This window comes from Pipistrellus hanaki (genome assembly GCF_964339955.1).
Source record: "Pipistrellus hanaki genome assembly, chromosome: 3".
Taxonomy (NCBI): domain Eukaryota; kingdom Metazoa; phylum Chordata; class Mammalia; order Chiroptera; family Vespertilionidae; genus Pipistrellus; species Pipistrellus hanaki.
The window spans coordinates 172,232,872-172,247,747 of record NC_140505.1 but is presented as its reverse complement, the minus strand read 5'-3'; the positions used below and the strand labels follow the sequence as shown (position 1 = coordinate 172,247,747).

The window sequence follows — 14,876 nt, the reverse complement described above, 5'->3', positions numbered from 1 at the left end:
ACTGAGCCAAACCGGTTTCGGCTAAGCAGTACATTTTAAAAACTGTTTTCAAATGAAAATCTTTTTAAAAGTTATCCTTTCACACATTTTTTAAAAATATATATTTTATTGATTTTTTACAGAGAAGAAGGGAGAGCGAGAGTTAGAAACATCAATGAGAAAGAACATTGATTAGCTGCTCCTGCACATCCCCCACTGAAGATGTGCCTGCAACCAAGGTACATGCCCTTGACCGGAATCGAACCTGGCACCCTTCAGTCCGCAGGCCGACACTCTATCCACTGAGCCAAACCAGTCAGGCTCACACATTCTTAAGAAATAACTGAATATATTATATAAGCCCTAGCCAAATAGCTCAGTTGGTTAGAGCATTGGTCCCTATTTGCTAAGGTTGTGAGTTCAATTTCCGGTTAGGCCACATACAAGAAACAAACAATGAATGCATAAATAGGTAGAACAACAAATTGATGTTTCTCCCTTTTCTCACTCTCTAAAATAAAATTAAAAATACTGTATAGTTCACAACTCAGTGATCACTGATGTACATAAACGCTTTGCACTCCGCTGTCCCCTCTCAGGGGACATCGGAATTCTAGCATATCACTTGGATGTCCCCTCTCAGGGGACATTGCAGTTTATTAGTGATTACGGGGAATTGAGTTATTTCAACGCACGTTTCCGCCGCAAAGTAGCGTAGAGTAGCTGGTAGCCAATGTCCAGAATGGTTCGGAGTGCAAAGGGTAAATTATACTTAGTATAAAAGTGATGCCTTAATAATTCAAAGAATTATTCCTATGGTCTCAAGTTAGTGGCTGGCAAAGTATGGCCTGCAGGTAAATCCAGTCTGGCCCCCGTTTTGTAAATAATATTTAATATGTTAAGCACCCAGTCAGTCACCGGTGACTGACACTATACTTTCCATCCGGAAGACAAAATAGGCTGGGAACTTAATGTGTTAACTGCTGCCCTGGCTGGTGTGGTTCAGCTAGTTGGGTGTCAGTCCCCCACAATGAAGGGTTGTGGGCTTGATCCCCAGTGGGCAAGAGGCAGTCAATCAATGTTTCACTCTCACATTGATGTTTCTCCCTGCCCCTCTAAAATCAATAAACATGATCTAGAGCACATATGTCAAACACAAGGCCCGCGGGCCAAATCCAGCCCGCCAGGCCTTGCAATGTGGCCCGCACCGCGCTGTCATCACTGCACTCCGCTGTCAGTTTATGACATTGTCAGTTTATGACTGTTCAGTAAACCATTCGGCCCGCGATTTAGGCTGGATTTTAGATTTTGGCCCCTTCTCTGATTGAGTTCGACACCCCTAATCTAAAGGATTAAAAAAAAGAGAGAGAGAGAGAGAGAGAGAGAGAGAGAGAGAGAGAGAATTAGAAATTCACTGCAATACAGTGAATAAATAACTGATAAAGGATCATCAATGAATATTAAAACAGCGAAGGGAAAGGTTGTTGAAAACAAGGATATCCCAATGGTTCCAAAGTTCCCCAGAGATTAAATGTTAACTGCAAAAAGAAAAAAGAAATAGTGCTAATAGTCTTCATATTACCCAAGTGATCAAATACAGATAAATTAATGAACAATCTGAAATTACATCTGATAAAATGGACTATGGTATAATATGAAGTACTTAAATAATGTCACTTATAATATATCCTTATCAAATATATTTAGTATAATTCTAATGTAAGCCTTTCCAACTAATTCTGGTTTACAGAAAATATAGAAACAGAAAAAAAAGTTTAATGACACCACAAGGAAACAATGGAAGAAATCCCAGAACATAATATTTTTAAAATTACCTGATCTCTTTATCATATGTAATGTATGAACCTTGATTGGATCCTGGTTTAGGAGGAAAAATAACTAAAAAGATGTTCCAGGGACAACAGGAAAAAAATTCCAAATATGAATATTAGGTATTTATTTATATGATACTGGGAAGTTACTGTTAATATTCTTGGTTGTAATAATTTAGAGAATGTCTAATTCTAGGGAGATACTTGAAGTTTCTAGAAGTAAGCACTCAAAATAAGACTTCTTTGTAAATGGCCCAGCCAAAAGAAAAAGATCAACAACAACAAAAAAAACTACATACATACACACACATAGGGCAAAATGTTTATAAGTACTTTTCAATCTGATAAGTTAGTTCAATTTCACCCTTTCTTATGGAATTCATTATAAAAGTTGAAATCAACATAAAGATATTTATTCTATCATGGTTTATAATAGTAAGCAACTAGAAATAAACTGTAAGTCCAATAAGGGAAAACAGGACAAATAAATTTTGGTATGCACAAAGATGTGCAAAATTATTCAGCCATTAGAAACACTGTTGGTTTCTTTACTAACTTGAAAACAAATTCTGAAAGGGGTGCTATTGTGATATAATTCTACCTTGAAAAAGAGTTCTAGATATTTATAATAGATATTTATATAGAGAGCCTCTAAAGGGAGAAATATTAACAGACTGTGATTTTAATTCACTGGCAGAATTAAGGATTTTTCTTCTTTTTGCTAATCTGCATTTACTAACTCTTCTATAGTGGGTATGTATGGCTTGTAAAATTACAATTTTCCCCATAACATTGTCTACTATATTTAGAAATAGGTAAAGAATTTCAAAATAATTCATTCTATTTCTAGATATCCAGAATAAGAGAAAAATCAGTTCCAATTAACATACTGCAATGTTCATCACAGACATTTTCCTAATAAAATATTGAAATCAGTATAAATATTCAAAAATAGGGAAATAATAAAATTAAGCCAGATACAGAATAGAATAGCATTACAGCCATTAAAAATTGGTTTAAAAAACTTTTAATAACACAGAAATGAACACGGAATATTTTATCTTTTAAAAGGGCAATAACCAGTGTAATAAAAATGGATTCAGCCCTATAGCTGGTTTGGCTCAGTGGACTGAGCAACAGCCTGCAGACTCAAGGGTCCCAGGTTCAATTCTGGTCAAGGGCACATGCCCAGGTTGTAGGCTTGATACCTAGTAGGGGGTACGCAGGAGGAGGCAGCCGATCAATGATTCTATCATATCACTGATGTTTTTATCTCTCTATCCCCCTTTTTCTCTGAAATCAATAAAAATAAGATAAAAATGGATTGAGACAAAAATCATCAATGGATACTACATGGGAGGACAACATAAGGAGTGAGGTATTTTCATACTCACAAATTAGTTTCCTACAAATTAGTAATTACAAGAAGAAATAAAAGTATTGATATTCTAAAAAACTAGATATCCAAGTGATATCTACTCTCAAATCGTTCAGGAAAATAGTATGCATACAAATTCACCAATAAAACATTTTACCCATCTGCCTTTTATCTTCCAAGCAGAAAATGGAATGTTAGCTTATATTACACACAGTATGTATAATTGTCATGTTTCATCAACAGAACAATAAAAGTGGCAAAATTTTAATAAGAATCTGAGTGAAAAGTATTCAGGAGTTCTATTTTAAAAAATATATATATTTTATTGATTTTTTACGGAGAGGAAGGGAGAGATCGATCAATGAGAGAGAAACATCAATCAGCTGCCTCCTACACACCCCCTACTGAGGATGTGCCCCCAACGAAGGTACATGTCCTTGACGAGAATCGAACCTGAGCATCCTCAGGCTGATGCTCTATCCACTGAGCCAAACTGGTTTCGGCTGCAAGAGTTCTTTGTACTATTCTTACAGTATGGAATTATTCCTGTTAAGTTTTAAATTATTTTAAAATAAAGCAATGTACTCAACAAGGGTGGTAGTTACACAGTTGAGTTATGATAATGTATTCAATATACAATTAGTTCATTTAAAAACAATGAAGAAAAGATATCAAAAGCTATTTAATATTTTAACAAATCTATAAGAATATTTATTCTGATCTATTTGCAAATAGTCAAAACTGATTGTATGAATGTCAAAAAATATTGAGTTATTAAAAAGCAAACATAACAATACTTTAATTTCTTTTGTATTTCTCTAGATCACCATATAGCATTGCTTTCAATATTTAAGAAAAGTATCATCCCAAGAGATCTTAATCTTCACTTAAGGATATTTTTTCCATTGATTTTTCGAGAGAGTAGAAGGGAGGGGGAAGACAGAGAGAGAAACACTGATGTGAGAGAGACACAGCGAATGGTTGCCTTCACATGTGCCCCAGGAATCAAGCCTGTAACCAAAGTACATGTCCTAGACCTGAAACAAACCTAAGACCCTAAGTCCAAAGGCCAACGCTCTTAACTGGGCAGTGTCAAACTTTTTTTTTTTTTTAACATTACTTCAAATATTCCACCATTCCATCAATTAACAGTGTTATAAAATATTAACCATCTGTTACAACTATAGGAAATCAATGGCTTTCCTCCACTTTACCAATTAAGCATATAGAAATGGAAATAGAAATAAAAACTCCTCGGTCACATCAGTAACAATACCAGAAAACAGTTAAGAATAAATTTAATATGCTTGCCTTGGCAGCATATACACTCAAGTTGGAAAGATACATAGCCCTAGCACAATGAAGACATAAATTCGTGAAGTGTTTCATGTTTAAAAATATATATAATAAATTTAACAAGAATGCGACAGAACCTACCTGAAAAAAAAAAAATCAAAATAAGTGGAAAATATTCCATAACACTAGATAAAGACAGTGTGACAAAACTGCCAATTTTCTGAAACACGTAAATGTAATGCAATTCTGACGAGAATTCTAACAAGGACATTTCTCTGTGGGTGTGTGTGTTAAGATTATATGACAAAATAACAGAAAAGTAGGAAAAGGAACTGTTTGGGTATGTGGCACAGAAGACAGACTGCTTTATCAAGTTATCAAAATGGTAGATTTTGATAAAGTTTATGAAATAAAAATAGTATTAGCATAGGAAGAGACAAATAGATCAAAGGAAGAGAATAAATAATACAGAAACTGGTTCCATTATATATGAGAATATATAGTTGAGCCTAAAATAACATGGGGGGTTTGGCGGGCTCGACCACCAAGCAGTAAAAAATCCATGTATAGTTTAATTCAGTCTTCTGCATTTGCAGATTCTAAACCATAGATCAAAAACATGTAATTCCAGCCCTGGCTGAGTAGCTCAGTTGGTTAGAGCGTAGTCCTGATAAACCAAGGTTGTGGGTTCAATCTCCAGTCAGGACATGTACAAAAATCAACCAATGGCCCTAGCCAGTTTTGCTCAGCGGTTAGTGTCAGCCCGCAGACTGAAGAGTCATAGGTTCAATTCCGGTCAAGGGTACATGCTTGGGTTGCAGGCTCGATCCCTCATTGGAACTGTGGAGGAGGCAGCCAATCAATGATTTTCTCTCATCACTGATCTCTTTCTCCCTCTCCTTTCCTCTCTGAAATCAATAAAGATGTATTTAAAAAAACAAAAAAACAAAAACCAACCAATGGATGCATAAAGTGGAACAACAAATTGATATTTCGCTCTAAAAATCAATAAAAACCCCCACAAAACACATAATTCCATTACATAAGAACTAGATGCCTGATGCATGAATTTGTGCACTAGTGGGGGGCATGGCCTGCGGGGATGGACCCGTAAGGGAGTGCACTGACCAGCAGGGACAGCTCCTGTTTGAAGTGTCTGCCCCCTGGTGGTCAGTGCACATCAGAGCAACTGGTAATTCCATTTTACTATTCAGTCACTGGGCATTTGTATATATAGATATATGACAAGATGGTTGTTCAATTGAATAGAATAAACAATTCTAACAAACTGTCTATCCATTTAGAAATAAAATAAGCATTCCAAACTTTACATTAAAAAATCCAGATCAATAAAAAATGTAATGAAACACAAAAATAGTGAGTTTGAGAAAATCTAAGACTGCTAGGAATCCAATAGTATGATACAAGCATATACTGTATATGCGTATTTAAAACTTCTAGAAGAGCAAAAGAACAAAGCTAAAAAGCAAAAGATGCTCAAAATCATTGGCAGTCTGGGAATCATAAACTTAAAGTATTAACATATTCTTTGATTAATCAATCTCACTCCTGGAAAACGGTCAAATAATAAAACTGACAAAACACCGAAACCGGTTTGGCTCAGTGGATAGAATGTCGACCTGCAGACTCAAGGGTCCCAGGTTCGATTCCAGTCAAGGGCATGAACCTTGGTTGCGAGCATATCCCCAGTAGGGGGTGTGCAGGAGGCGGCTGATCGGTGTTTCTCTCATATTGATGTTTCTAGCTCTCTATCCCTCTCTTCCTCTCTGTAAAAAATCAATAAAAATATATATTAAAAAAACAAAACTGACAAAGCATAAGGAGGTGTACACACACACACACACACACACACACACACACACAAGTATACACACACACACACACACACACACACACATATGTATACCTTGGTATACTTAGGAGATGTTTATTATAGAACTCGAGGCCCAGTGCACGACAATTCAAGCACTCCAACCTGCACCCTCTTGCAGTCCGGGACCCCTAAGGGGTTGTCCACCTGCTGGATTAGGCCCACTCCCCAGGGGATTGGGCCTAAACTGGCAGTTAAGACATCCCTCTGGCAGCCCTCAAGGGATGTCTGACTGATGGCTTAGGCCCACTCAGCAGTCGGAAATCCTTAGCACTGCCATGGAGGCAGGAAAGGTTCCCACCACCGCTGCTGCACTCACAGCAGTCAGCCCAGCTTGTGGCTGAGCAGAGCTCCCACTATGGAAGCACACTGACCACTAGGGTCAACCTGCGTTGAGTGTCTGCCCCCTGGTGGTCAGTATGCGTCATAGCCACTGGTCATTCCTGGTCATTCCACTATTAGGGTCAATTTGCATATTACCCTTTTATTATATAGGATGGTTTATAATGGCAAAAAATACTGGAGACAAAGTAAATGCTCACCAATTAGAAAATGGTGGAATAAAGTGATATATTCACACCATAGAATGTTATGAAGCCATTCAAAAGTATTAGAGCTATTCTGACTTAGAGGAACTTTCAAGGATAGTAGTGAATGAGGAAAGCAAGGTGAAGGAAAAGTATGCCTGATTTCATTTTTGTAAACAAACAATGACCAAAACACTCTCCTTACATGAACAGACATAGTTAACACATATATGAGCATAGAAAAATATGGAAGGCTACCTGCTAGGTGCTTACATGGGTCTGGAAGGAAGAGGGAACAAGCAAAAAATAATAATAATAATAAATTAAAAATTTTTACTTAAAAATAAGTGTGATCACATCCTATGTACAATGAAAATTTATGTAATTACTATAAAATTATGTGTCTGTTACTTTTTTAAAATAGATGCATTAAGACAGGATATAGACAGATGAATTCAATTTAAAGAAAAGATGCCTATACCATAAAACTCTCCAACTTTACAGGCTAATTCCCTATGAGAACTGGGAACAAGGAGGGAGTAAAAATATAACATCATGCTCTTTTCTAATTAACAAAACAAAAAAAAAATAAACAGATGGCTGGCATGGTTCTGTGGTTAGAGCATTGGCCTGTGCAAGGAAAGGTTTTGGGTTTGATTCGAGGTCAAGGGCAAGTACATGGGTTGCAGGCTTGATCCCTGCACTGAGGGGACCTATAGGAGGCAACAAATCTATGCATCTCTCACATCAGTATTTCTCTCTCTGCCCCTCCCTGCTCCCTTCCACTCTTTCTAAGAGAGAAACAAAAACAAAAAAACAATGCTACAGTAGAAGCTTTCTTAGCCAACTATTGCAACCACTCAACCAATGCTCTTGATTCCCTCCGTAAAACATAGTGACTAAATTCTCATTGTATTCTGGATATCAGTAGATGACAAGTTCCTATTATGAATAATAGCAGCTAATACTTAATGCCTACTATGTGTCTATTATTCTCCTAAGTGTTTTACATAGGTTATTATTCCTCACAACCTTATGAAGTGTCCTTTTGTGTGTGTTTTTACAGATGAGGAAATAAAACTATAGACATGATAAATTATTTGCCCAAGTCACAAAGCTAATAAGTATTAGAGCTAGGATTCAAATGCAGATAGTTTAGACCCAGTTTCCATATTCTTAACCAGTCTGCATAATGCTATTGTGTGTCTGCTGACCAGTGGAAACATATCCTTTCAGAATATTTCCAAGAAATAAGGTGATATGTTCCCAAAACTTGTTATAAGTCACCAGTAGTTACTACTATAATTATGTTATTTAATTATATATATTACATTTTAAAATTGTTTCTATGAAAACTAAATTGATACTCAGAAAAACCTCAATAAAGGCAAATCATCAAAAAATACTGTCAAATTAAATAAAGAAATATAAATGGTTTCAGAAAAAAATATAAAGATATAGATAGGCATTAGCTCTCAGATTACTTAGTTCTTCATAGAAACTCAAAAGACTCATAGACAATGCATTATGGATATGACTTATTGGGGGGGGGGGGGTGTAGAGTCCAATGCAAATTCATCCTAAAAATGATGAAAACAAAATATTTACGTTAACTTTTACCAATAAAGATTTTTTCTTTCTGAATCCCCATTATAACATACTTTTTTTGATTAACCAAACTACTGGTCCCAATCATTTTGGATAAGAGGGCTTCTACTGTATTTTCTCTAACAAATTCACAAGCTTTTATTAAGGTAGTGGAGCAAGTTCTGAGAAAAAAATCAAATCTGCTTTATTGCTAAACTACAACTTTCAAAAGTCAAACTGGAAGTTATTTTATGATCCTTACCCATCTTGTGTGGGTGGGTATTCGCATTCTTGTCCTTTGGGAAATACACCGTTAGGATACAGGTCACATATTGGAACTGAGGGAGGGTCTGTTTGAACTTTTGCTGTGAGATACAAATAAAGCATTACCTTCTGTAGTTAGAAATAAAATTAAGCAGTTATCATTACAGTTTTTCTCAGTTCCTAATGGTTGTGGTATGTCCGGATTTAAGGAACCTCCTTGCTGTTTGTCTCCTTATAGTTAAAATACCATGCTGGTCACCTCCTTTCAGATTTAATATTGCTTGGGAATAAAAATATTCAATTCTTCGACTCCATTATATATTAAATAGCATATACCTTGGCAGAAAGCACATTTTTAATGTTTTTGTCTTCATTTATTATACTGGAAATGGGATAGCATATAGAGGTTGTCTTTTACAAATACAAATAAAAGCAGCAACAAGAAAATAAGAAATCTAGCCCTAACCAGTTTGGCTCAGTGGACAGAGCATCAGCCTGAGGACTGAAGGGTCCCATGTTCGATTCTGGTCAAGGGCATATATCTTGGTTGCGGGCACATTGCTGACAGGGGTTGTGCAGGAGGCAGCTGAATGATGTTTCAAATGCTCTATCCCTCTCCCTTCCTCTCTGTAAAATCAATAAAATATATTAACTTAAAAAAGAAAAGAAAAAGAAAATAAGAAATTAGTCCTAATCGGTTTGGCTCAGTGGATAGAGCGTTGGCCTGAGAACTGAAGGGTACCAGGTTCAAGTTCGGTCAAGGGCACGCTGAGGGCATATCCCCAGTAGGGATTGTGCAGGAGGCAGCTGACCGATGTTTCTAACTCTCTCTCCCTCTCCCTTCCTCTCTGTAAAAATTCAATAAAATATATTTTTTTTAAAGTTTAAAAAAAAGAAAATAAGAAATCTTATAGCAATAAAGTAAAAATATAAAGTTGTTATGTTAATAAAACAAGTTTAAAAACTTATTTCAAGGTCATAATAGGTATAAAGTTCACTCAGTGCCTAAAGACTTTAGGTAGCCATACACAAATTTCCAAATACTCGAAAAAAGTTAATACCTACATATGTTTTAAGGACATTATTTCCCAAACTATGTACTAAAACACCAGCTTTCAAGATGCTTTTTATGTTTTGGTGGTGTTGTTTTTTAATATACATATACATACATACATACATATATACATACATATACATATATATATATATATATATATATATATATATATTATTTCAGAGAAGAAGGGAAAGGAAGTGAGAGAAACATCAATGACCAGAGAGAATCACTGATTGGCTGTCTCCTGCATGGGGATCAAGCCTGCAACCTGGGCATGTGCCCTGACCAGGAATGGAACTGTGACTTCCTGGTTCGTAGGTTGATATTCAACCACTAAGCCACACCAGTGGGGTTTCAAGATGCTTTTAAAAGGTAATTAAGAAATTTGTTTTCTAAAATTTCCCCCAAATATATGAACTAGTGGTATAGTTCTTATCACATGAAGAACTGCTTTTAGTAACAAATGCTATATCCAAGGAATGTCAGGAGGCTGCATGGGTTATTTTATGATTTTCAATGTAAAATTTATCAACTAAGTTGAAGTATGTGGTTTCCTTTGGATTATTACTTATGTTATTGATTTTTTAAAGTTTTAACACGTATTTTGCTCTTTTGTTCTGAAAGGGGAGAAAAACAATGTGCATAAATAAAAATATGATTGTTTATTGAGCCAAATCATTTACCTACAAAACCATTTTTTTTTGTTTCCTCCTTTAACCCACATGCTCAATATCACGAGCGTCAGCCAACTGGTTTAAATGGGTTCTATGGGCAAATAAACTTGGAAGATTTTTTTTTACATTTCCCCTAAAAGAAAATAGTAGAATTTAAAAAAAGTCTTAGAGGTCATCTATTATAATTTAGCTTCACACTCAAATTTAGTAATCCTGTTACTCCTGACAACAGAGGCAGTCATTATCTTCCCAGCTAAATCCATTCATTTTGGGTAAACCACAGTATTATCTCATCACCCTCAGCTTTATCCCATCTACAAATCTGATAAAGATGCTTTTTATGATGTCCACAAATTAAAGGATTCAAAGACATCATTAGAGAAAAAATTAAAAATCTATAACCAAAATATCAATCAGAGTTGAAGTTTAGCTGTGATTTTACCACTTATTAGCTGTGACTTGGACAAATGGCTAAATGTGCCAAGCCTGTTTCCTTATCTACAAAATGAAGAACCAGGTGAAATTTTATATAACCTTTGAAAATTATAATGTATTATATTCAATTATCTAAAACAATGGATAATTATAATAATCTGTACTGAAGTTACCATTAACTATTACTTATAATTCTCCCACTTTCTAGATGAGATAATAAACTTCTGAATGTACATTATTTGGTTTATTCCAGAAGTGATATATGATAGTCTACAAGAATATCTAAAATACACAAACTAGAGGCATCAAAGTAAATAAGAGAGCAAAAATAAAAACATGTTAAGAACATAAAACAGAACCTGAAATGAGGCCAACACAAAACCACAGATATGGCTCTAGGCCCGTTAGAATAAAAATATAAAACAAAACATAAAAAAAACTCTAGGTTATTTGCATAGTTCATGTTTCTGAGATAAAATTACTCAGGAAAAGCAAAATTATTCTTAACATTAAGATCTGACAAAAGACTCTCTTGAGAGTGCTCATAAAGAAATATAATAAACAGTAGTAAGTTCAGCAATGTCCTCAAAGGAGGAACAATAAAGGCTGGTGGTGGTGGAAGAATTCTACCAAGAGCAAATACAAAGGCAGCCCCTTAACACTCCTCCCTGCTTATCTACCTTCATTAGGGAACACTTTTAAAGTATTTAGAGAAATTGATATTATCTCAAGCAGTTGTTGGGTAATAGCATGTCTCATGGGCACACTTTTAACAATTTTTGAATGGAAGAAATATGGTATCATAATCTCTAGACGATTCCTGGAATACAAGTAACCTATATTCATTAAATACAGACTATGCTAGGGGCAGGACTGACATCTTTGAATAGAAGCATCTAACATGGATGCATGCCTGAATAAAAAGAAGACTATCCCATCTCTACCTGGAGACATATCAGGAAAATGGCTGGCAGAGACATTATCTTTCTTAAACAATAATTTAAGTATTTCTCTCAACACAGATATAAAAAGGGAAGTTAAGTCCCCAATATCCTGATTCATAAAATTTTAGCCTGTAAGATTTAAAAGATATAATCAGAACTCAGTAGCCCCCAATAGTTCAAGGGGGCTGGCTTGTGTAAAATAATAACTGTTTTGATTCTCAAACCAACTTTTATTTCCCAATACTATATAGTCTTCCTCCTTAGTCTGCCTAATAGAGTTTAGGTCCCTGAAGATGTTTGATTATGCCATTTACAAAAACGAACACAAGTAGGATCATATTTTAAGTAAATCTGAAATAAGTGCAATATAAACATTATTAATAAAAATTTTACCATATGCACAAGTTTTAAATAATGGGGCTCTTCATTAAATATTCATCAAGAATTTCACAATTTCAAAGCTGGCAGATGAACTGCAAAATTTGTTTATCCTTTTACCACATAGTGGTACTTAAGTCATCCCCAACAGACTCATTATTTGAATTATTCAAGATTTAAATCATAAAGATTTTAGAATTCATCCCTAACTTACAGTAAAATGCAACAATCTATTATTAATATTCCTTAGCTGAATATCAGCTAAAAAAAATGCCATCAAGATTGTTACACCAAAGTACTTGCAAAATATTTATATCACTAAATACTACCTCTAAGTAAGCCTAAATTTATTTCCCTGAAATATACCAGTTTCTTAAGCAACTTCAAACCCACTGCTTAATAAGACTTCTAATTTGTCAAGTAAGATTAACTTAAGACACTAACGTCCTTTCTTCTTCTTCTTCTTTTTCTTCTTCTTTCCACTTGCTCCATCTCCATCACCTTCTCCATCTAAGAAAAGATAATTTCAAATGCATATTCATTTAAACCTCTAGAAGGATGAAGCAAGCATAGACAGGTGTACAGACACATACACTGTATCTGAAATAGCATATGACAGAGTTGACCTAATACTCTCATGACTTCTTATATTGCTAGCTTTAAGTATCAAAATTTGACTTGTGTAATCAAAAGTTCTACTCAACTGTCTGGCTGGCGTAGCTCAGTGGTTGAGCGTCTATTCATGAACCAGGAGGTCAGTTTGATTCGCAGTCAGTGCATGTGCCCAGCTATCGGGCTTAATCCCCAATAAGGGGTGTGTAGGAAGCAGCTGATCAATGATTTTCTTTCATGATTGATGTTTCTATCTATCTATCTATCTATCTATCTATCTATCTATCTATCTATCTATCTATCCATCCCTCTCCCTTTTATTTGACTTACTCTATTAAAAGAAATGCTGATAAATTTTAAGAAAAAATATAGTAAATGACATCTTTTTTAAAGAATTAGGAAAAATAACTAGTGTTAGTTTAATATCAATAACTGTGACTTCAGCTAAAATACTAGTTACAATTTACATATGCTTAAACACTTGTGTTTCATGACCACATGTGATCCTAAATACAACCCTATAAGGTAACAAGGAGTGTAGGAGTGTTTAAGGGACATGCCCAAGATAATCCCAACTGGTAAATGGCATAATTGGACCAAAAATATAACACAATGCAGGTATTTGGGGTTTCACATTTTATCTTTTCCTGCATAGTTGTGATTAAACAAAGAGTTCTCCTTCAGAGTCAAATTGTATGCAAAAAAAAAAAAAAAAAAAAAAAAAAAAAGAGGACATATTATACACTTCCTAGTTTCAGAGTTCTCATATTCTCTGATGCCTAAAAATAAAGTCAATAACTATTTCAAAAAATTGTTGGCATAAAAGTATCCAAACAGCCAAGATCTGCTTGCCAGTTTTTATAACCACCTTCTATGAAGCCCACACTCATACCCTTGAACTCTGAAAAATTATAGAGGATATTATTATGGCCAAGATTAAGTGGCTTAAAACATTTTAAATAAAGAAATAAAATATAGACTTAAGCGTCCGAATTTCTAAAAATGCAACTTAATAAATTCCAACAATTATTTCTCAATTACGCTAATCTACACACAAGTCATACTGCAATGATGGATAAATAGAATACTGTCTCAATGAGAAGTTGACAGTTTAATAGTATGTTTCCCCATATAGTATTCTTTTAAGTGTTTTACCTTGTGGCAGTAATTCATCTAACATCAATCATTTTAGTTAGTGAAATCCACACCCATAAAACAGTATCAAATGACTACTACTTACATTTTCTGCTTAAAAAGCTCCATTTTTATTCCCGGACTGACAGGCAGAAGCCATAATAGACATTATTTCGCCATGCTACCTACTGTATTCTTCTGTGACAATTATCACAAAAAATTACAATAAATGATTTACACTGACCCCCTTTTCATTTGAAAGTTTCTCAAGGGCTAAAAGAACCATTTATTAAGTTAAGAAAAGTGCCTAGCATGTTGTAAATATTTAGTATACTCAATAAATAAGTTCTTTTAGTCTATTTTATCTTATTTTTATTTATTTTTGCCCAATGGAGAAACAGGAAACAGCAGTTTAGCAAAGAGGGAAGAGGAAGCATGATATAGTGCTTTGAATGAATTCATTCAGTGGTCGCCAACCTTTAGGATCTCGTGGACCAATAGTTGGTGACCACTGGATTGAGTGATAGGAAATTGCCAATATTTGACTTACAAAAATTGCAATTCCTTTTGTTTGAGCCTCTAAAATAACAAGCATGCAGTGGAAACACAAATTTTGCTTGATTTACTCATTATTGGTTTGAAGATGCAAAAGCCTAACAAAAATAACATGGGAATCCTTTGGAAAATACAATTTTCATTTTCCTTTTGTGTCATATAATCAATTCATATAGTCTGCACTACAATTTTAACTGTAACCTTTCATCCAACAAATGTATGCTGGGTTCTTAAGTGACAGACAAAAGGGACAGAATATTAAACAAGATAGCCTTTGCTCTGGAACAACATTAAATGTCTAGCATACTGCTACATACACTAGACTCAACCTAA

General features: G+C 34.8%; 1 protein-coding gene across 2 annotated transcripts in view; it reads right to left on the bottom strand.

Annotated features, from left to right (window-relative positions):
• The window catches only part of METAP2 (methionyl aminopeptidase 2), a 32,801-nt gene that overhangs the window by 11,775 nt on the left and 6,150 nt on the right, over positions 1-14,876 (bottom strand). For both annotated transcript variants that reach the window (XM_084878488.1, XM_084878489.1), the window contains exons 3-4: positions 12,687-12,752; positions 8,753-8,855 (exon numbers count right to left, since the gene is read on the bottom strand). In XM_084878488.1, coding sequence (XP_084734614.1) covers positions 8,753-8,855; positions 12,687-12,752 — 169 coding nt within the window. The remainder of the gene's footprint in view (positions 1-8,752; positions 8,856-12,686; positions 12,753-14,876) is intronic.